Consider the following 17,312-nt stretch of genomic DNA (forward strand, 5'->3'; position numbering starts at 1 on the left):
AATCACTACTGACCCCCCACACCCATTACTGATCCCCCCAAATCACTACTGACCCCCCACACCCATTACTGATCCCTCCAAATCACTACTGATCCCCACACCCATTACTGATCACCCCAAATCACTACTGACCCCCCACACCCATTACTGATCCCTCCAAATCACTACTGATCCCCACACCCATTACTGATCACCCCAAATCACTACTGACCCCCCACACCCATTACTGATCCCCCCAAATCACTACTGATCCCCACACCCATTACTGATCACCCCAAATCACTATTGACCCCCCACACCCATTACTGATCACCCCAAATCACTACTGATCCCCACACCCATTACTGATCCCCCCAAATCACTACTGATCCCCACACCCATTACTGATCCCTCCAAATCACTACTGACCCCCACACCCATTACTGATCACCCCAAATCACTACTGACCCCCCACACCCATTACTGATCCCCCCAAATCACTACTGACCCCCCACACCCATTACTGATCACCCCAAATCACTACTGATCCCCACACCCATTACTGATCACCCCAAATCACTACTGACCCCCCACACCCCTTACTGATCACCCCAAATCACTATTGACCCCCCACACCCATTACTGATCACCCCAAATCACTATTGACCCCCCACACCCATTACTGATCCCCCCAAATCACTACTGATCCCCACACCCATTACTGATCCCCCCAAATCACTACTGACCCCCCACACCCATTACTGATCACCCCAAATCACTACTGATCCCCCACACCCATTACTGATCCCCCCAAATCACTACTGACCCCCCACACCCATTACTGATCCCTCCAAATCACTACTGACCCCCCACACCCATTACTGATCCCCCCAAATCACTACTGATCCCCACACCCATTACTGATCACCCCAAATCACTTCTGACCCCCCACACCCATTACTGATCCCCCCAAATCACTACTGACCCCCCACACCCATTACTGATCCCCCCAAATCACTACTGACCCCCCACACCCATTACTGATCCCCCCAAATCACTACTGACCCCCCACACCCATTACTGATCCCCCCAATCACTACTGATCCCCACACCCATTACTGATCACCCCAAATCACTACTGACCCCCCACACCCATTACTGATCACCCCAAATCACTACTGACCCCCCACACCCATTACTGATCCCCCCAAATCACTACTGACCCCCCTACACCCATTACTGATCCCTCCAAATCACTACTGACCCCCCACACTCCTTACTGATCACCCCAAATCACTACTGACCCCCCCCACACCCATTACTGATCCCTCCAAATCACTACTGACCCCCCACACCCATTACTGATCACCCCAAATCACTACTGACCCCCCCCACACCCATTACTGATCACCCCAAATCACTACTGACCCCCCACACCCATTACTGATCCCCCCAAATCACTACTGATCCCCACACCCATTACTGATCCCCCCTAATCACTACTGATCCCCACACCCATTACTGATCACCCCAAATCACTACTGACCCCCCACACCCATTACTGATCACCCCAAATCACTACTGATCCCCCACACCCATTACTGATCACCCCAAATCACTACTGATCCCCACACCCATTACTGATCACCCCAAATCACTACTGACCCCCCACACCCATTACTGATCACCCCAAATCACTACTGACCCCCCACACCCATTACTGATCACCCCAAATCACTACTGACCCCCCACACCCATTACTGATCCCCCCAAATCACTACTGACCCCCCTACACCCATTACTGATCCCCCCAAATCACTTCTGACCCCCCACACCCATTACTGATCCCCCCAAATCACTACTGACCCCCCACACCCATTACTTATCCCCCCAAATCACTACTGACCCCCCACACCCATTACTGATCACCCCAAATCACTACTGACCCCCCACACCCATTACTGATCACCCCAAATCACTACTGACCCCCCACACCCATTACTGATCCCCCCAAATCACTACTGACCCCCCTACACCCATTACTGATCCCTCCAAATCACTACTGATCCCCACACCCATTACTGATCCCCCCAAATCACTACTGACCCCCCACACCCATTACTGATCACCCCAAATCACTACTAACCCCCACACCCATTACTGATCCCCCCAAATCACTACTGATCCCCACACCCATTACTGATCCCCCCAAATCACTACTGACCCCCCACACCCATTACTTATCCCCCCAAATCACTACTGACCCCCCACACCCATTACTGATCCCTCCAAATCACTACTGATCCCCACACCCATTACTGATCCCCCCAAATCACTACTGACCCCCCACACCCATTACTGATCCCTCCAAATCACTACTGACCCCCCACACTCCTTACTGATCACCCCAAATCACTACTGACCCCCCCACACCCATTACTGATCCCTCCAAATCACTACTGACCCCCCACACCCATTACTGATCACCCCAAATCACTACTGACCCCCCCACACCCATTACTGATCACCCCAAATCACTACTGACCCCCCACACCCATTACTGATCCCCCCCAAATCACTACTGATCCCCACACCCATTACTGATCCCCCCTAATCACTACTGATCCCCACACCCATTACTGATCACCCCAAATCACTACTGACCCCCCACACCCATTACTGATCACCCCAAATCACTACTGATCCCCACACCCATTACTGATCACCCCAAATCACTACTGACCCCCCACACCCATTACTGATCACCCCAAATCACTACTGACCCCCCACACCCATTACTGATCACCCCAAATCACTACTGACCCCCCACACCCATTACTGATCCCCCCAAATCACTACTGACCCCCCTACACCCATTACTGATCCCCCCAAATCACTTCTGACCCCCCACACCCATTACTGATCCCCCCAAATCACTACTGACCCCCCACACCCATTACTGATACCCCCAAATCACTACTGATCCCCACACCCATTACTGATCCCCCCAAATCACTACTGACCCCCCACACCCATTACTTATCCCCCCAAATCACTACTGACCCCCCCACACCCATTACTGATCACCCCAAATCACTACTGACCCCCCACACCCATTACTGATCACCCCAAATCACTACTGACCCCCCACACCCATTACTGATCACCCCAAATCACTACTGACCCCCCACACCCATTACTGATCCCCCCAAATCACTACTGACCCCCCTACACCCATTACTGATCCCTCCAAATCACTACTGACCCCCCACACTCCTTACTGATCACCCCAAATCACTACTGACCCCCCACACCCATTATTGATCACCCCAAATCACTACTGATCCCCACACCCATTACTGATCACCCCAAATCACTACTGATCCCCACACCCATTACTGATCACCCCAAATCACTACTGATCCCCACACCCATTACTGATCCCCCCAAATCACTACTGATCCCCACACCCATTACTGATCCCCCCAAATCACTACTGACCCCCCACACCCATTACTGATCCCCCCAAATCACTACTGACCCCCCACACCCATTACTGATCACCCCAAATCACTACTGACCCCCCACACCCATTACTGATCACCCCAAAACACTACTGACCCCCCACACCCATTACTGATCCCCCCAAATCACTTCTGACCCCCCACACCCATTACTGATCCCCCAAATCACTACTGACCCCCCACACCCATTACTGATCCCCCCAAATCACTACTGACCCCCCACACCCATTACTGATCACCCCAAATCACTACTGATCCCCACACCCATTACTGATCACCCCAAATCACTACTGATCCCCACACCCATTACTGATCACCCCAAATCACTACTGATCCCCACACCCATTACTGATCACCCCAAATCACTACTGACCCCCCACACCCATTACTGATCACCCCAAATCACTACTGATCCCCACACCCATTACTGATCACCCCAAATCACTACTGACCCCCACACCCATTACTGATCCCTCCAAATCACTACTGACCCCCCACACCCATTACTGATCACCCCAAATCACTACTGACCCCCCACACCCCTTACTGATCACCCCAAATCACTAATGACCCCCACACCCATTACTGATCCCTCCAAATCACTACTGACCCCCCACACTCCTTACTGATCACCCCAAATCACTACTGATCCCCACACCCATTACTGATCCCCCCAAATCACTACTGACCCCCCACACCTATTACTGATCACCCCAAATCACTACTGATCCCCACACCCATTACTGATCCCCCCAAATCACTACTGATCCCCACACCCATTACTGATCCCCCCAAATCACTACTGACCCCCCACACCCATTACTGATCCCCCCAAATCACTACTGACCCCCCACACCCATTACTGATCACCCCAAATCACTACTGACCCCCCACACCCATTACTGATCACCCCAAAACACTACTGACCCCCCACACCCATTACTGATCCCCCCAAATCACTTCTGACCCCCCACACCCATTACTGATCCCCCAAATCACTACTGACCCCCACACCCATTACTGATACCCCCAAATCACTACTGACCCCCCACACCCATTACTGATCACCCCAAATCACTACTGATCCCCACACCCATTACTGATCACCCCAAATCACTACTGATCCCCACACCCATTACTGATCACCCCAAATCACTACTGATCCCCACACCCATTACTGATCACCCCAAATCACTACTGACCCCCCACACCCATTACTGATCACCCCAAATCACTACTGATCCCCACACCCATTACTGATCACCCCAAATCACTACTGACCCCCACACCCATTACTGATCCCTCCAAATCACTACTGACCCCCCACACCCATTACTGATCACCCCAAATCACTACTGACCCCCCACACCCCTTACTGATCACCCCAAATCACTAATGACCCCCACACCCATTACTGATCCCTCCAAATCACTACTGACCCCCCACACTCCTTACTGATCACCCCAAATCACTACTGACCCCCCACACCCATTACTGATCACCCCAAATCACTACTGATCCCCACACCCATTACTGATCCCTCCAAATCACTACTGACCCCCCACACTCCTTACTGATCACCCCAAATCACTACTGACCCCCCACACCCATTACTGATCCCCCCAAATCACTACTGACCCCCCACACCTATTACTGATCCCCCCAAATCACTACTGACCCCCCACACTCCTTACTGATCACCCCAAATCACTACTGACCCCCCACACTCGCACCTTCAGCAGGTTCTCGCACATGTCGTTAAAGTTCTTGTTCAAGGTCGGGTTGGTCAGGTTTACGCTGGAGAGACGAACAGCGCGGACGGAGGTGAACATCTAAAGAGAGAGATCAGAGAGTCAGGAAACCAGAGTGTCAGGAGGTCAGAGTGTCAGGAGGTCGGAGTGTCAGGAGGTCGGAGTGTCAGGAGGTCGGAGTGTCAGGAGGTCGGAGAGTCAAGAGATCAGAAGGTCAGAGAGTAAGGAGATCAGGAGGTCGGAGAGTCAGGAGATCAGGAGGTCGGAGAGTCAGGAGATCAGGAGGTCGGAGAGTCAGGAGATCAGGAGGTTGGAGAGTCAGGAGATCAGGAGGTCGGAGAGTCAGGAGATCAGGAGGTCGGAGAGTCAGGAGATCAGGAGGTCGGAGAGTCAGGAGATCAGGAGGTCGGAGAGTCAGGAGATCAGGAGGTCGGAGAGTCAGGAGGCCGGAGAGTCAGGAGGCCGGAGAGTCAGGAGGTCGGAGAGTCAGGAGGTCGGAGAGTCAGGAGGTCGGGGAGAGTCAGGAGGTCGGGGAGAGTCAGGAGGTCAGAGAGTCAGGAAGCCAGAGTGTCAGGAGGTCAGAGAGTCAGGAGGCCGGAGAGTCAGGAGGTTGGAGAGTCAGGAGGTCAGACAGTCAGGAGGTCAGACAGTCAGGAGGTCAGACAGTCAGGAGGTCAGACAGTCAGGAGGTCAGACAGTCAGGAGGTCAGACAGTCAGGAGGTCAAACAGTCAGGAGGTCAGACAGTCAGGAGGTCAGACAGTCAGGAGGTCAGAAAGTCAGGAGGTCAGAAAGTCAGGAGGTCAGTGTCAGGAGGTCAGAAAGTCAGGAGGTCAGTGTCAGGAGGTCAGAGTGTCAGGAGGTCAGAGAGTCAGGAGGTCAGAGTGTCAGGAGGTCAGACAGTCAGGAGGCCGGAGAGTCAGGAGGTCAGAAGGTCGGAGAGTCAGGAGGTCAGAAGGTCGGAGAGTCAGGAGGCCGGAGAGTCAGGAGGTCAGAGTGTCAGGAGGTCGGAGAGTCAGGAGGTCAGACAGTCAGGAGGTCAGAAAGTCAGGAGGTCAGAAAGTCAGGAGGTCATTGTCAGGAGGTCAGTGTCAGGAGGTCAGAGTGTCAGGAGGTCAGCAGTGAGGGGGGACACATGACACACTGTAACAAACACTCACCTGTATATCCGATGTCCAGTTGTTTATGCCAGGCATCATCTCTGTGTTACAGCTGAAGAATCCTGAACAAGACAAAATAGAACAATAGTCACATGACTTATCAACATTATGTATGGTACTCCAGAGCTGCACTCACAATGCTGCAGCTTCACAGCTAAAGTCCCTGACTGTCCTGGGTCTGCTCTGTTGACCATTTCTTCACTTCCTGATCGCTGCCGCCGTGTTCCCGAGATATCTCAGATTTCCTGTATATGCTAATAAGCAGGTCTGGTGCTCAGGAGGCGGGCCCAGCGTTCCTAGTGCACCGATCTCTCCGCCCATCACTGGGCCCGCCTCCTGTGCGCCAGAACAAAATTTGACTCCAGCGTTTGGCCATCCAATTAGAAAGCTTCATTTATGTCACCCGGTTCTGTGCACGCAGTGCGGTATGGCATTTGTTGGGGGAATACCGCACAGTATGCACAGAACCTGGCGTCAGAAATAAAGCTTTCTAATTGGATGACGGAAAGCTGGACTTTGCACAGATTGGAGTGTGAGCCGTGCAGTAAGGTCTTGGATGGAGCGGTAAGCCGGATTTCCTGCAGACCTGTTATTACCATATACTGAAAAACTAAGATATCTCCGGAACCGGGCAGCAGATCTCTTAATGACCGGTGGAATCAGAGTGTGTAACACTAATATGAGCACTTGTGATACAGCATGGTGGAGCTGATCTGTGAGTGTGTAACACTAATATTAGCACTAGTGATACAGCGCGGTGAAGCTGATCTGTGAGTGTGTAACACTAATATCAGCACCTGTGATACAGCATGGTGGAGCCGATCTGTAAGTGTGTAACACTTATATCAGCACCTGTGATACAGCATTGCGGAGCCGATCTGTGAGTGTGTAACACAGATATCAGCACCTGTGATACAGGGTAGCAGAGCCGATCGGTGAGCGTGTAACACCTATATCAGCACCTGTGATACAGGGTAGCGGAGCCGATCGGTGAGCGTGTAACACCTATATCAGCACCTGTGATACAGGGTAGCGTCGCTGATCTGTGAGTGTGTAACACCTATATCAGCACCTATGATACAAAGGTAGCGTCGCTGATCTGTGAGTGTGTAACACCTATATCAGCACCTGTGATACAAAGGTAGCGTCGCTGATCTGTGAGTGTGTAACACCTATATCAGCACCTGTAATACAGGGTAGCATCGTTGATCTGTGAGTGTGTAACACCTATATCAGCACCTGTGATACAGGGTAGCGTCGCTGATCTGTGAGTGTGTAACACCTATATCAGCACCTGTAATACAAAGGTAGCATCGCTGATCTGTGAGTGTGTAACACCTATATCAGCACCTGTGATACAGGGTAGCGTCGCTGATCTGTGAGTGTGTAACACATATATCAGCACCTGTGAAGACTCACAAACACTGATGTTACACCTGGACCCGGACGTCACCTGATATGGGAAAAACTAAAGTGTAGGGAGGTGGAAGAATAGTGAGTGCAGCTCTGGAGTATAATAGGCTCTGCTGATCACATTACAGTATTTGGTTGTCACCTGGAGGGGGAGGGACGTCGGTCAGAAGGGAGTGAACGTCTTCCACGGCGTCGGTGTCATCGATCTGTAAGTAAGGAGACGTTACAGAGCGGAGGATCTGCTACAATGTCTCCACTGAACACAAGGACAGGTTAGAATCAAGGATAATGTCAGTGAGATTCCTGTGAGCGCCCCTTTATAGTCTGGGGGAGATGGGGTGGCTGATGGGGTCAAAGGTCATGGGGCACTGAACACCCCATTTCTTACCTCCAGGACGAAGGCGTCCTTTTTCCCATGAGACAGGTCCAGTTCCACCACCTCATCGGAGCTCTCGGACTGGGAGCGGAGCAGACGTGTCCTCTGGCGCGGCTCCGGAATGGGCGATCCGATGGTCTCCTCCAGTATCTCCTATAGAGATAATAATAACCGCCATAACTCATACAAAACACACCGCCATAACTCATACAGGACACACCGCCATCTGTCATACAGAACACACCGCCATCTGTCATACAGAACACACCGCCATCTGCCATACAGAACACACCCCATCACTCATACAGAACACACCGCCATCACTCATACAGAACACACCGCCATCTGTCATACAGAACACACCGCCATCACACATACAGAACACACCGCCATCTGCCATACAGAACACACCGCCATCTGTCATACAGGACACACCGCCATCTGTCATACAGAACACACCGCCATCACTCATACAGTACACACCGCCATCTGTCATACAGAACACACCGCCATCTGTCATACAGGACACACCGCCATCTGTCATACAGAACACACCGCCATCACACATACAGAACACACCGCCATCACTCATGCAGAACACACCGCCATCTGCCATACAGAACACACCGCCATCACTCATACAGAACACACCGCCATCACTCATACAGAACACACCGCCATCTGTCATACAGAACACACCGCCATCTGTCATACAGAACACACCGCCATCTGTCATACAGAACACACCGCCATCACTCATACAGAACACACCGCCATCTGTCATACAGAACACACCGCCATCTGTCATACAGAACACACCGCCATCTGTCATACAGAACACACCGCCATCACTCATACAGAACACACCGCCATCACTCATACAGAACACACCGCCATCTGTCATACAGAACACACCGCCATCACTCATACAGAACACACCGCCATCACTCATACAGAACACACCGCCATCTGTCATACAGAACACACCGCCATCTGTCATACAGAACACACCGCCAGCTGTCATACAGTACACACCGCCAGCTGTCATACAGTACACACCGCCATCTGTCATACAGAACACACCGCCATCTGCCATACAGAACACACCGCCATCACTCATACAGAACACACCGCCATCACTCATACAGAACACACCGCCATCTGTCATACAGAACACACCGCCATCTGTCATACAGAACACACCGCCATCACTCATACAGAACACACCGCCATAACTCATACAGTACACACCGCCATCACTCATACAGAACACACCGCCATCACTCATACAGAACACACCGCCATCACTCATACAGAACACACCGCCATAACTCATACAGTACACACCGCCATCTCTCATACACAACACACCGCCATCTCTCATACACAACACACCGCCATCTGTCATACAGAACATACCGCCATCTGTCATACAGAACACACCGCCATCTGTCATACAGAACATACCGCCATCTGTCATACAGAACACACCGCCATCTGTCATACAGAACACACCGCCATCACTCATACAGAACACACCGCCATCTGTCATACAGAACACACCGCCGTCACTCATACAGAACACACCGCCATCTGTCATACAGAACACACCGCCATCTGTCATACAGAACACACCGCCATCTGTCATACAGAACACACAGCCATCTGTCATACAGAACACACCGCCATCACTCATACAGAACACACCGCCATCACTCATACAGAGCACACCGCCATCACTCATACAGAACACACCGCCATCTGTCATACAGAACACACCGCAATCTGTCATACAGAACACACCGCCATAACTCATACAGAACACACCGCCATAACTCATACAGAACACACCGCCATCACTCATACAGAACACACCGCCATCACTCATACAGAACACACCGCCATCTGTCATACAGAACACACCGCCATCTGTCATACAGAACACACCGCCATCACTCATACAGAACACACCGCCATCACTCATACAGAACACACCGCCATCTGTCATACAGAACACACCGCCATCTGTCATACAGAACATACCGCCATCACTCATACAGAACACACCGCCATCTGTCATACAGAACACACCGCCATCTGTCATACAGAACACACCGCCATTACTCATACAGTACACACCGCCATCACTCATACAGAACACACCGCCATCACTCATACAGTACACACCGCCATCTGCCATACAGAACACACCGCCATCTGTCATACAGTACACACCGCCATCTGTCATACAGAACACACCGCCATCTGTCATACAGAACACACCGCCACCTGTCATACAGAACACACCGCCATCACTCATACAGGACACACCGCCATCTGTCATACAGAACACACCGCCATCACTCATACAGTACACACCGCCATCACTCATACAGTACACACCGCCATCTGCCATACAGAACACACCGCCATCTGTCATACAGTACACACCGCCATCTGTCATACAGAACACACCGCCACCTGTCATACAGAACACACCGCCACCTGTCATACAGAACACACCGCCATCACTCATACAGGACACACCGCCATCTGTCATACAGAACACACCGCCATCACTCATACAGTACACACCGCCATCACTCATACAGTACACACCGCCATCTGTCATACAGAACACACCGCCATCTGCCATACAGAACACACCGCCATCTGTCATACAGAACACACCGCCATCACTCATACAGAACACACCGCCATCTGTCATACAGAACACACCGCCATCTGTCATACAGAACACACCGCCATCTGTCATACAGAACACACCGCCATCTGTCATACAGAACACACCGCCATCTGTCATACAGAACACACCGCCATCTGTCATACAGAACACACCGCCATCACTCATACAGAACACACCGCCATCTGTCATACAGAACACACCGCCATAACTCATACAGAACACACCGCAATCTGTCATACAGAACACACCGCCATCTGTCATACAGAACACACCGCCATCTGTCATACAAAACACACCGCCATCACTCATACAGAACACACCGCCATCACTCATACAGAACACACCGCCATCTGTCATACAGAACACACCGCCATCTGTCATACAGAACACACCGCCATCTGTCATACAGAACAACACCGCCATCTGTCATACAAGAACACACCGCCATCACTCACACAGAACACACCGCCATCATTCATACAGAACACACCGCCATCTGTCATACAGAACGACACCGCCATCTGTCATACAGAACACACCGCCATCCTGTCATACAGAACACACCGCATCTGTCATACAGAACACACCGCCATCACTCACACAGAACACACCGCCATCTGTCATACAGAACACACCGCCATCCACTCACAGCAAACCACACCGCCATCTGTCATACAGAACACACCGCCATCATCATACAGAACACACCGCCAGCTGTCATACAGAACACACCGCCATCTGTCCTACAGAAAACACACCGCCATCTGTCATACAGAACACACCGCCATCACTCATACACAACACACCGCCATCTGTCATACAGAACATACCGCCATCTGTCATACAGAACACACCGCCAACTCACTCATACAGGAACACACCGCCATCTGTCATACAGAACACACAGCCATCTGTCATACAGAACACACCGCCATCTGTCATACAGAACATACCGCCATCTGTCATACAGAACACACCGCCATCTGTCATACAGAACACACCGCCATCACTCATACAGAACACACCGCCATCTGTCATACAGAACACACCGCCATCACTCATACAGAACACACCGCCAGCTGTCATACAGTACACACCGCCAGCTGTCATACAGTACACACCGCCATCTGTCATACAGAACACACCGCCATCTGCCATACAGAACACACCGCCATCACTCATACAGAACACACCGCAACATCATACAGAACACACCGCCATCTGTCATACAGAACACACCGCCATCTGTCATACAGAACACACCGCCATCACTCATACAGAACACACCGCCATAACTCATACAGTACACACCGCCATCACTCATACAGAACACACCGCCATCACTCATACAGAACACACCGCCATCACTCATACAGAACACACCGCCATAACTCATACAGTACACACCGCCATCTCTCATACAGAACACACCGCCATCTCTCATACACAACACACCGCCATCTGTCATACAGAACATACCGCCATCTGTCATACAGAAACACACCGCCATCTGTCATACAGAACACCACCGCCATCTGTCATACAGAACACACCGCCATCTGTCATACAGAACACACCGCCATCATCATACAGAACACACCGCCATCTGTCATACAGAACACACCGCCGTCACTCATACAGAACACACCGCCATCTGTCATACAGAACACACCGCCATCTGTCATACAGAACACACCGCCATCTGTCATACAGAACACACAGCCATCTGTCATACAGAACACACCGCCATCACTCATACAGAACACACCGCCATCACTCATACAGAGCACACCGCCATCACTCATACAGAACACACCGCCATCTGTCATACAGAACACACCGCAATCTGTCATACAGAACACACCGCCATAACTCATACAGAACACACCGCCATAACTCATACAGAACACACCGCCATACACTCATACAGAACACACCGCCATACACTCATACAGAACACACCGCCATCTAGTCATACAGAACACACCGCCATCCTGTCATACAGAACACACCGCCATCACTCATACAGAACACACCGCCATCACTCATACAGAACACACCGCCATCTGTCATACAGAACACACCGCCATCTGTCATACAGAACACACCGCCATCACTCATACAGAACACACCGCCATCTGTCATACAGAACACACCGCCATCTGTCATACAGAACACACCGCCATCACTCATACAGTACACACCGCCATCACTCATACAGAACACACCGCCATCACTCATACAGAACACACCGCCATCTGTCATACAGAACACACCGCCATCTGTCATACAGTACACACCGCCATCTGTCATACAGAACACACCGCCACCTGTCATACAGAACACACCGCCACCTGTCATACAGAACACACCGCCATCACTCATACAGGACACACCGCCATCTGTCATACAGAACACACCGCCATCACTCATACAGTACACACCGCCATCACTCATACAGTACACACCGCCATCTGCCATACAGAACACACCGCCATCTGTCATACAGTACACACCGCCATCTGTCATACAGAACACACCGCCACCTGTCATACAGAACACACCGCCACCTGTCATACAGAACACACCGCCATCACTCATACAGGACACACCGCCATCTGTCATACAGAACACACCGCCATCACTCATACAGTACACACCGCCATCACTCATACAGTACACACCGCCATCTGTCATACAGAACACACCGCCATCTGCCATACAGAACACACCGCCATCTGTCATACAGAACACACCGCCATCACTCATACAGAACACACCGCCATCTGTCATACAGAACACACCGCCATCTGTCATACAGAACACACCGCCAGCTGTCATACAGAACACACCGCCATCTGTCATACAGAACACACCGCCATCTGTCATACAGAACACACCGCCATCACTCATACAGAACACACCGCCATCTGTCATACAGAACACACCGCCATAACTCATACAGAACACACCGCCATCTGTCATACAGAACACACCGCCATCTGTCATACAGAACACACCGCCATCTGTCATACAGAACACACCGCCATCACTCATACAGAACACACCGCCATCACTCATACAGAACACACCGCCATCTGTCATACAGAACACACCGCCATCTGTCATACAGAACACACCGCCATCTGTCATACAGAACACACCGCCATCTGTCATACAGAACACACCGCCATCACTCACACAGAACACACCGCCATCTGTCATACAGAACACACCGCCATCACTCATACAGAACACACCGCCATCTGTCATACAGAACACACCGCCATCTGTCATACAGAACACACCGCCATCTGTCATACAGAACACACCGCCATCACTCATACAGAACACACCGCCATCTGTCATACAGAACACACCGCCATAACTCATACAGAACACACCGCCATCTGTCATACAGAACACACAGCCATCTGTCATACAGAACACACCGCCATCTGTCATACAGAACATACCGCCATCTGTCATACAGAACACACCGCCATCTGTCATACAGAACACACCGCCATCACTCATACAGAACACACCGCCATCTGTCATACAGAACACACCGCCATCACTCATACAGAACACACCGCCATCTGTCATACAGAACACACCGCCATCTGTCATACAGAACACACCGCCATCTGTCATACAGAACACACCGCCATCTGTCATACAGAACACACAGCCATCTGTCATACAGAACACACCGCCATCTGTCATACAGAACACACCGCCATCTGTCATACAGAACACACCGCCATCTGTCATACAGAACACACCGCCATCACTCATACAGAACACACCGCCATCTGTCATACAGAACACACCGCCATCTGTCATACAGAACACACCGCCATCTGTCATACAGAACACACCGCCATCTGTCATACAGAACACACCGCCATCTGTCATACAGAACACACCGCCATCACTCATACAGAACACACCGCCATCACTCATACAGAACACACCGCCATCTGTCATACAGAACACACCGCCATCACTCATACAGAACACACCGCCATCACTCATACAGAACACACCGCCATCTGTCATACAGAACACACCGCCATCTGTCATACAGAACACACCGCCAGCTGTCATACAGTACACACCGCCATCTGTCATACAGAACACACCGCCATCTGCCATACAGAACACACCGCCATCACTCATACAGAACACACCGCCATCACTCATACAGAACACACCGCCATCTGTCATACAGAACACACCGCCATCTGTCATACAGAACACACCGCCATCTGTCATACAGAACACACCGCCAGCTGTCATACAGTACACACCGCCAGCTGTCATACAGTACACACCGCCATCTGTCATACAGAACACACCGCCATCTGCCATACAGAACACACCGCCATCACTCATACAGAACACACCGCCATCACTCATACAGAACACACCGCCATCTGTCATACAGAACACACCGCCATCTGTCATACAGAACACACCGCCATCACTCATACAGAACACACCGCCATAACTCATACAGTACACACCGCCATCACTCATACAGAACACACCGCCATCACTCATACAGAACACACCGCCATCACTCATACAGAACACACCGCCATAACTCATACAGTACACACCGCCATCTCTCATACACAACACACCGCCATCTCTCATACACAACACACCGCCATCTGTCATACAGAACATACCGCCATCTGTCATACAGAACACACCGCCATCTGTCATACAGAACACACCGCCATCTGTCATACAGAACACACCGCCATCTGTCATACAGAACACACCGCCATCACTCATACAGAACACACCGCCATCTGTCATACAGAACACACCGCCGTCACTCATACAGAACACACCGCCATCTGTCATACAGAACACACCGCCATCTGTCATACAGAACACACCGCCATCTGTCATACAGAACACACAGCCATCTGTCATACAGAACACACCGCCATCACTCATACAGAACACACCGCCATCACTCATACAGAGCACACCGCCATCACTCATACAGAACACACCGCCATCTGTCATACAGAACACACCGCAATCTGTCATACAGAACACACCGCCATAACTCATACAGAACACACCGCCATAACTCATACAGAACACACCGCCATCACTCATACAGAACACACCGCCATCACTCATACAGAACACACCGCCATCTGTCATACAGAACACACCGCCATCACTCATACAGAACACACCGCCATCACTCATACAGAACACACCGCCATCTGTCATACAGAACACACCGCCATCTGTCATACAGAACATACCGCCATCACTCATACAGAACACACCGCCATCTGTCATACAGAACACACCGCCATCTGTCATACAGAACACACCGCCATTACTCATACAGTACACACCGCCATCACTCATACAGAACACACCGCCATCACTCATACAGTACACACCGCCATCTGCCATACAGAACACACCGCCATCTGTCATACAGTACACACCGCCATCTGTCATACAGAACACACCGCCACCTGTCATACAGAACACACCGCCACCTGTCATACAGAACACACCGCCATCACTCATACAGGACACACCGCCATCTGTCATACAGAACACACCGCCATCACTCATACAGTACACACCGCCATCACTCATACAGTACACACCGCCATCTGCCATACAGAACACACCGCCATCTGTCATACAGTACACACCGCCATCTGTCATACAGAACACACCGCCACCTGTCATACAGAACACACCGCCACCTGTCATACAGAACACACCGCCATCACTCATACAGAACACACCGCCATCTGTCATACAGAACACACCGCCATCACTCATACAGTACACACCGCCATCACTCATACAGTACACACCGCCATCTGTCATACAGAACACACCGCCATCTGTCATACAGAACACACCGCCATCTGTCATACAGAACACACCGCCATCACTCATACAGAACACACCGCCATCTGTCATACAGAACACACCGCCATCTGTCATACAGAACACACCGCCATCTGTCATACAGAACACACCGCCAGCTGTCATACAGAACACACCGCCATCTGTCATACAGAACACACCGCCATCTGTCATACAGAACACACCGCCATCACTCATACAGAACACACCGCCATCTGTCATACAGAACACACCGCCATAACTCATACAGAACACACCGCCATCTGTCATACAGAACACACCGCCATCTGTCATACAGAACACACCGCCATCTGTCATACAGAACACACCGCCATCACTCATACAGAACACACCGCCATCACTCATACAGAACACACCGCCATCTGTCATACAGAACACACCGCCATCTGTCATACAGAACACACCGCCATCTGTCATACAGAACACACCGCCATCTGTCATACAGAACACA

The 17,312-nt window shown here is 51.1% G+C and overlaps 1 protein-coding gene across 12 annotated transcripts in view; it reads right to left on the reverse strand.

Annotated features, from left to right (window-relative positions):
• Positions 1–17,312, reverse strand: part of C2CD5 (C2 calcium dependent domain containing 5) — a 99,129-nt gene that overhangs the window by 14,199 nt on the left and 67,618 nt on the right. For all 12 annotated transcript variants that reach the window (XM_069963826.1, XM_069963811.1, XM_069963843.1 and 9 more), the window contains 4 exons: positions 8,215–8,355; positions 7,969–8,032; positions 6,414–6,475; positions 5,237–5,335 (listed from right to left, as the gene is read on the reverse strand). In XM_069963826.1, coding sequence (XP_069819927.1) covers positions 5,237–5,335; positions 6,414–6,475; positions 7,969–8,032; positions 8,215–8,355 — 366 coding nt within the window. The remainder of the gene's footprint in view (positions 1–5,236; positions 5,336–6,413; positions 6,476–7,968; positions 8,033–8,214; positions 8,356–17,312) is intronic.

This window comes from Dendropsophus ebraccatus, chromosome 1 (genome assembly GCF_027789765.1).
Source record: "Dendropsophus ebraccatus isolate aDenEbr1 chromosome 1, aDenEbr1.pat, whole genome shotgun sequence".
In the NCBI taxonomy this organism is placed as follows: Eukaryota; Metazoa; Chordata; class Amphibia; order Anura; family Hylidae; genus Dendropsophus; species Dendropsophus ebraccatus.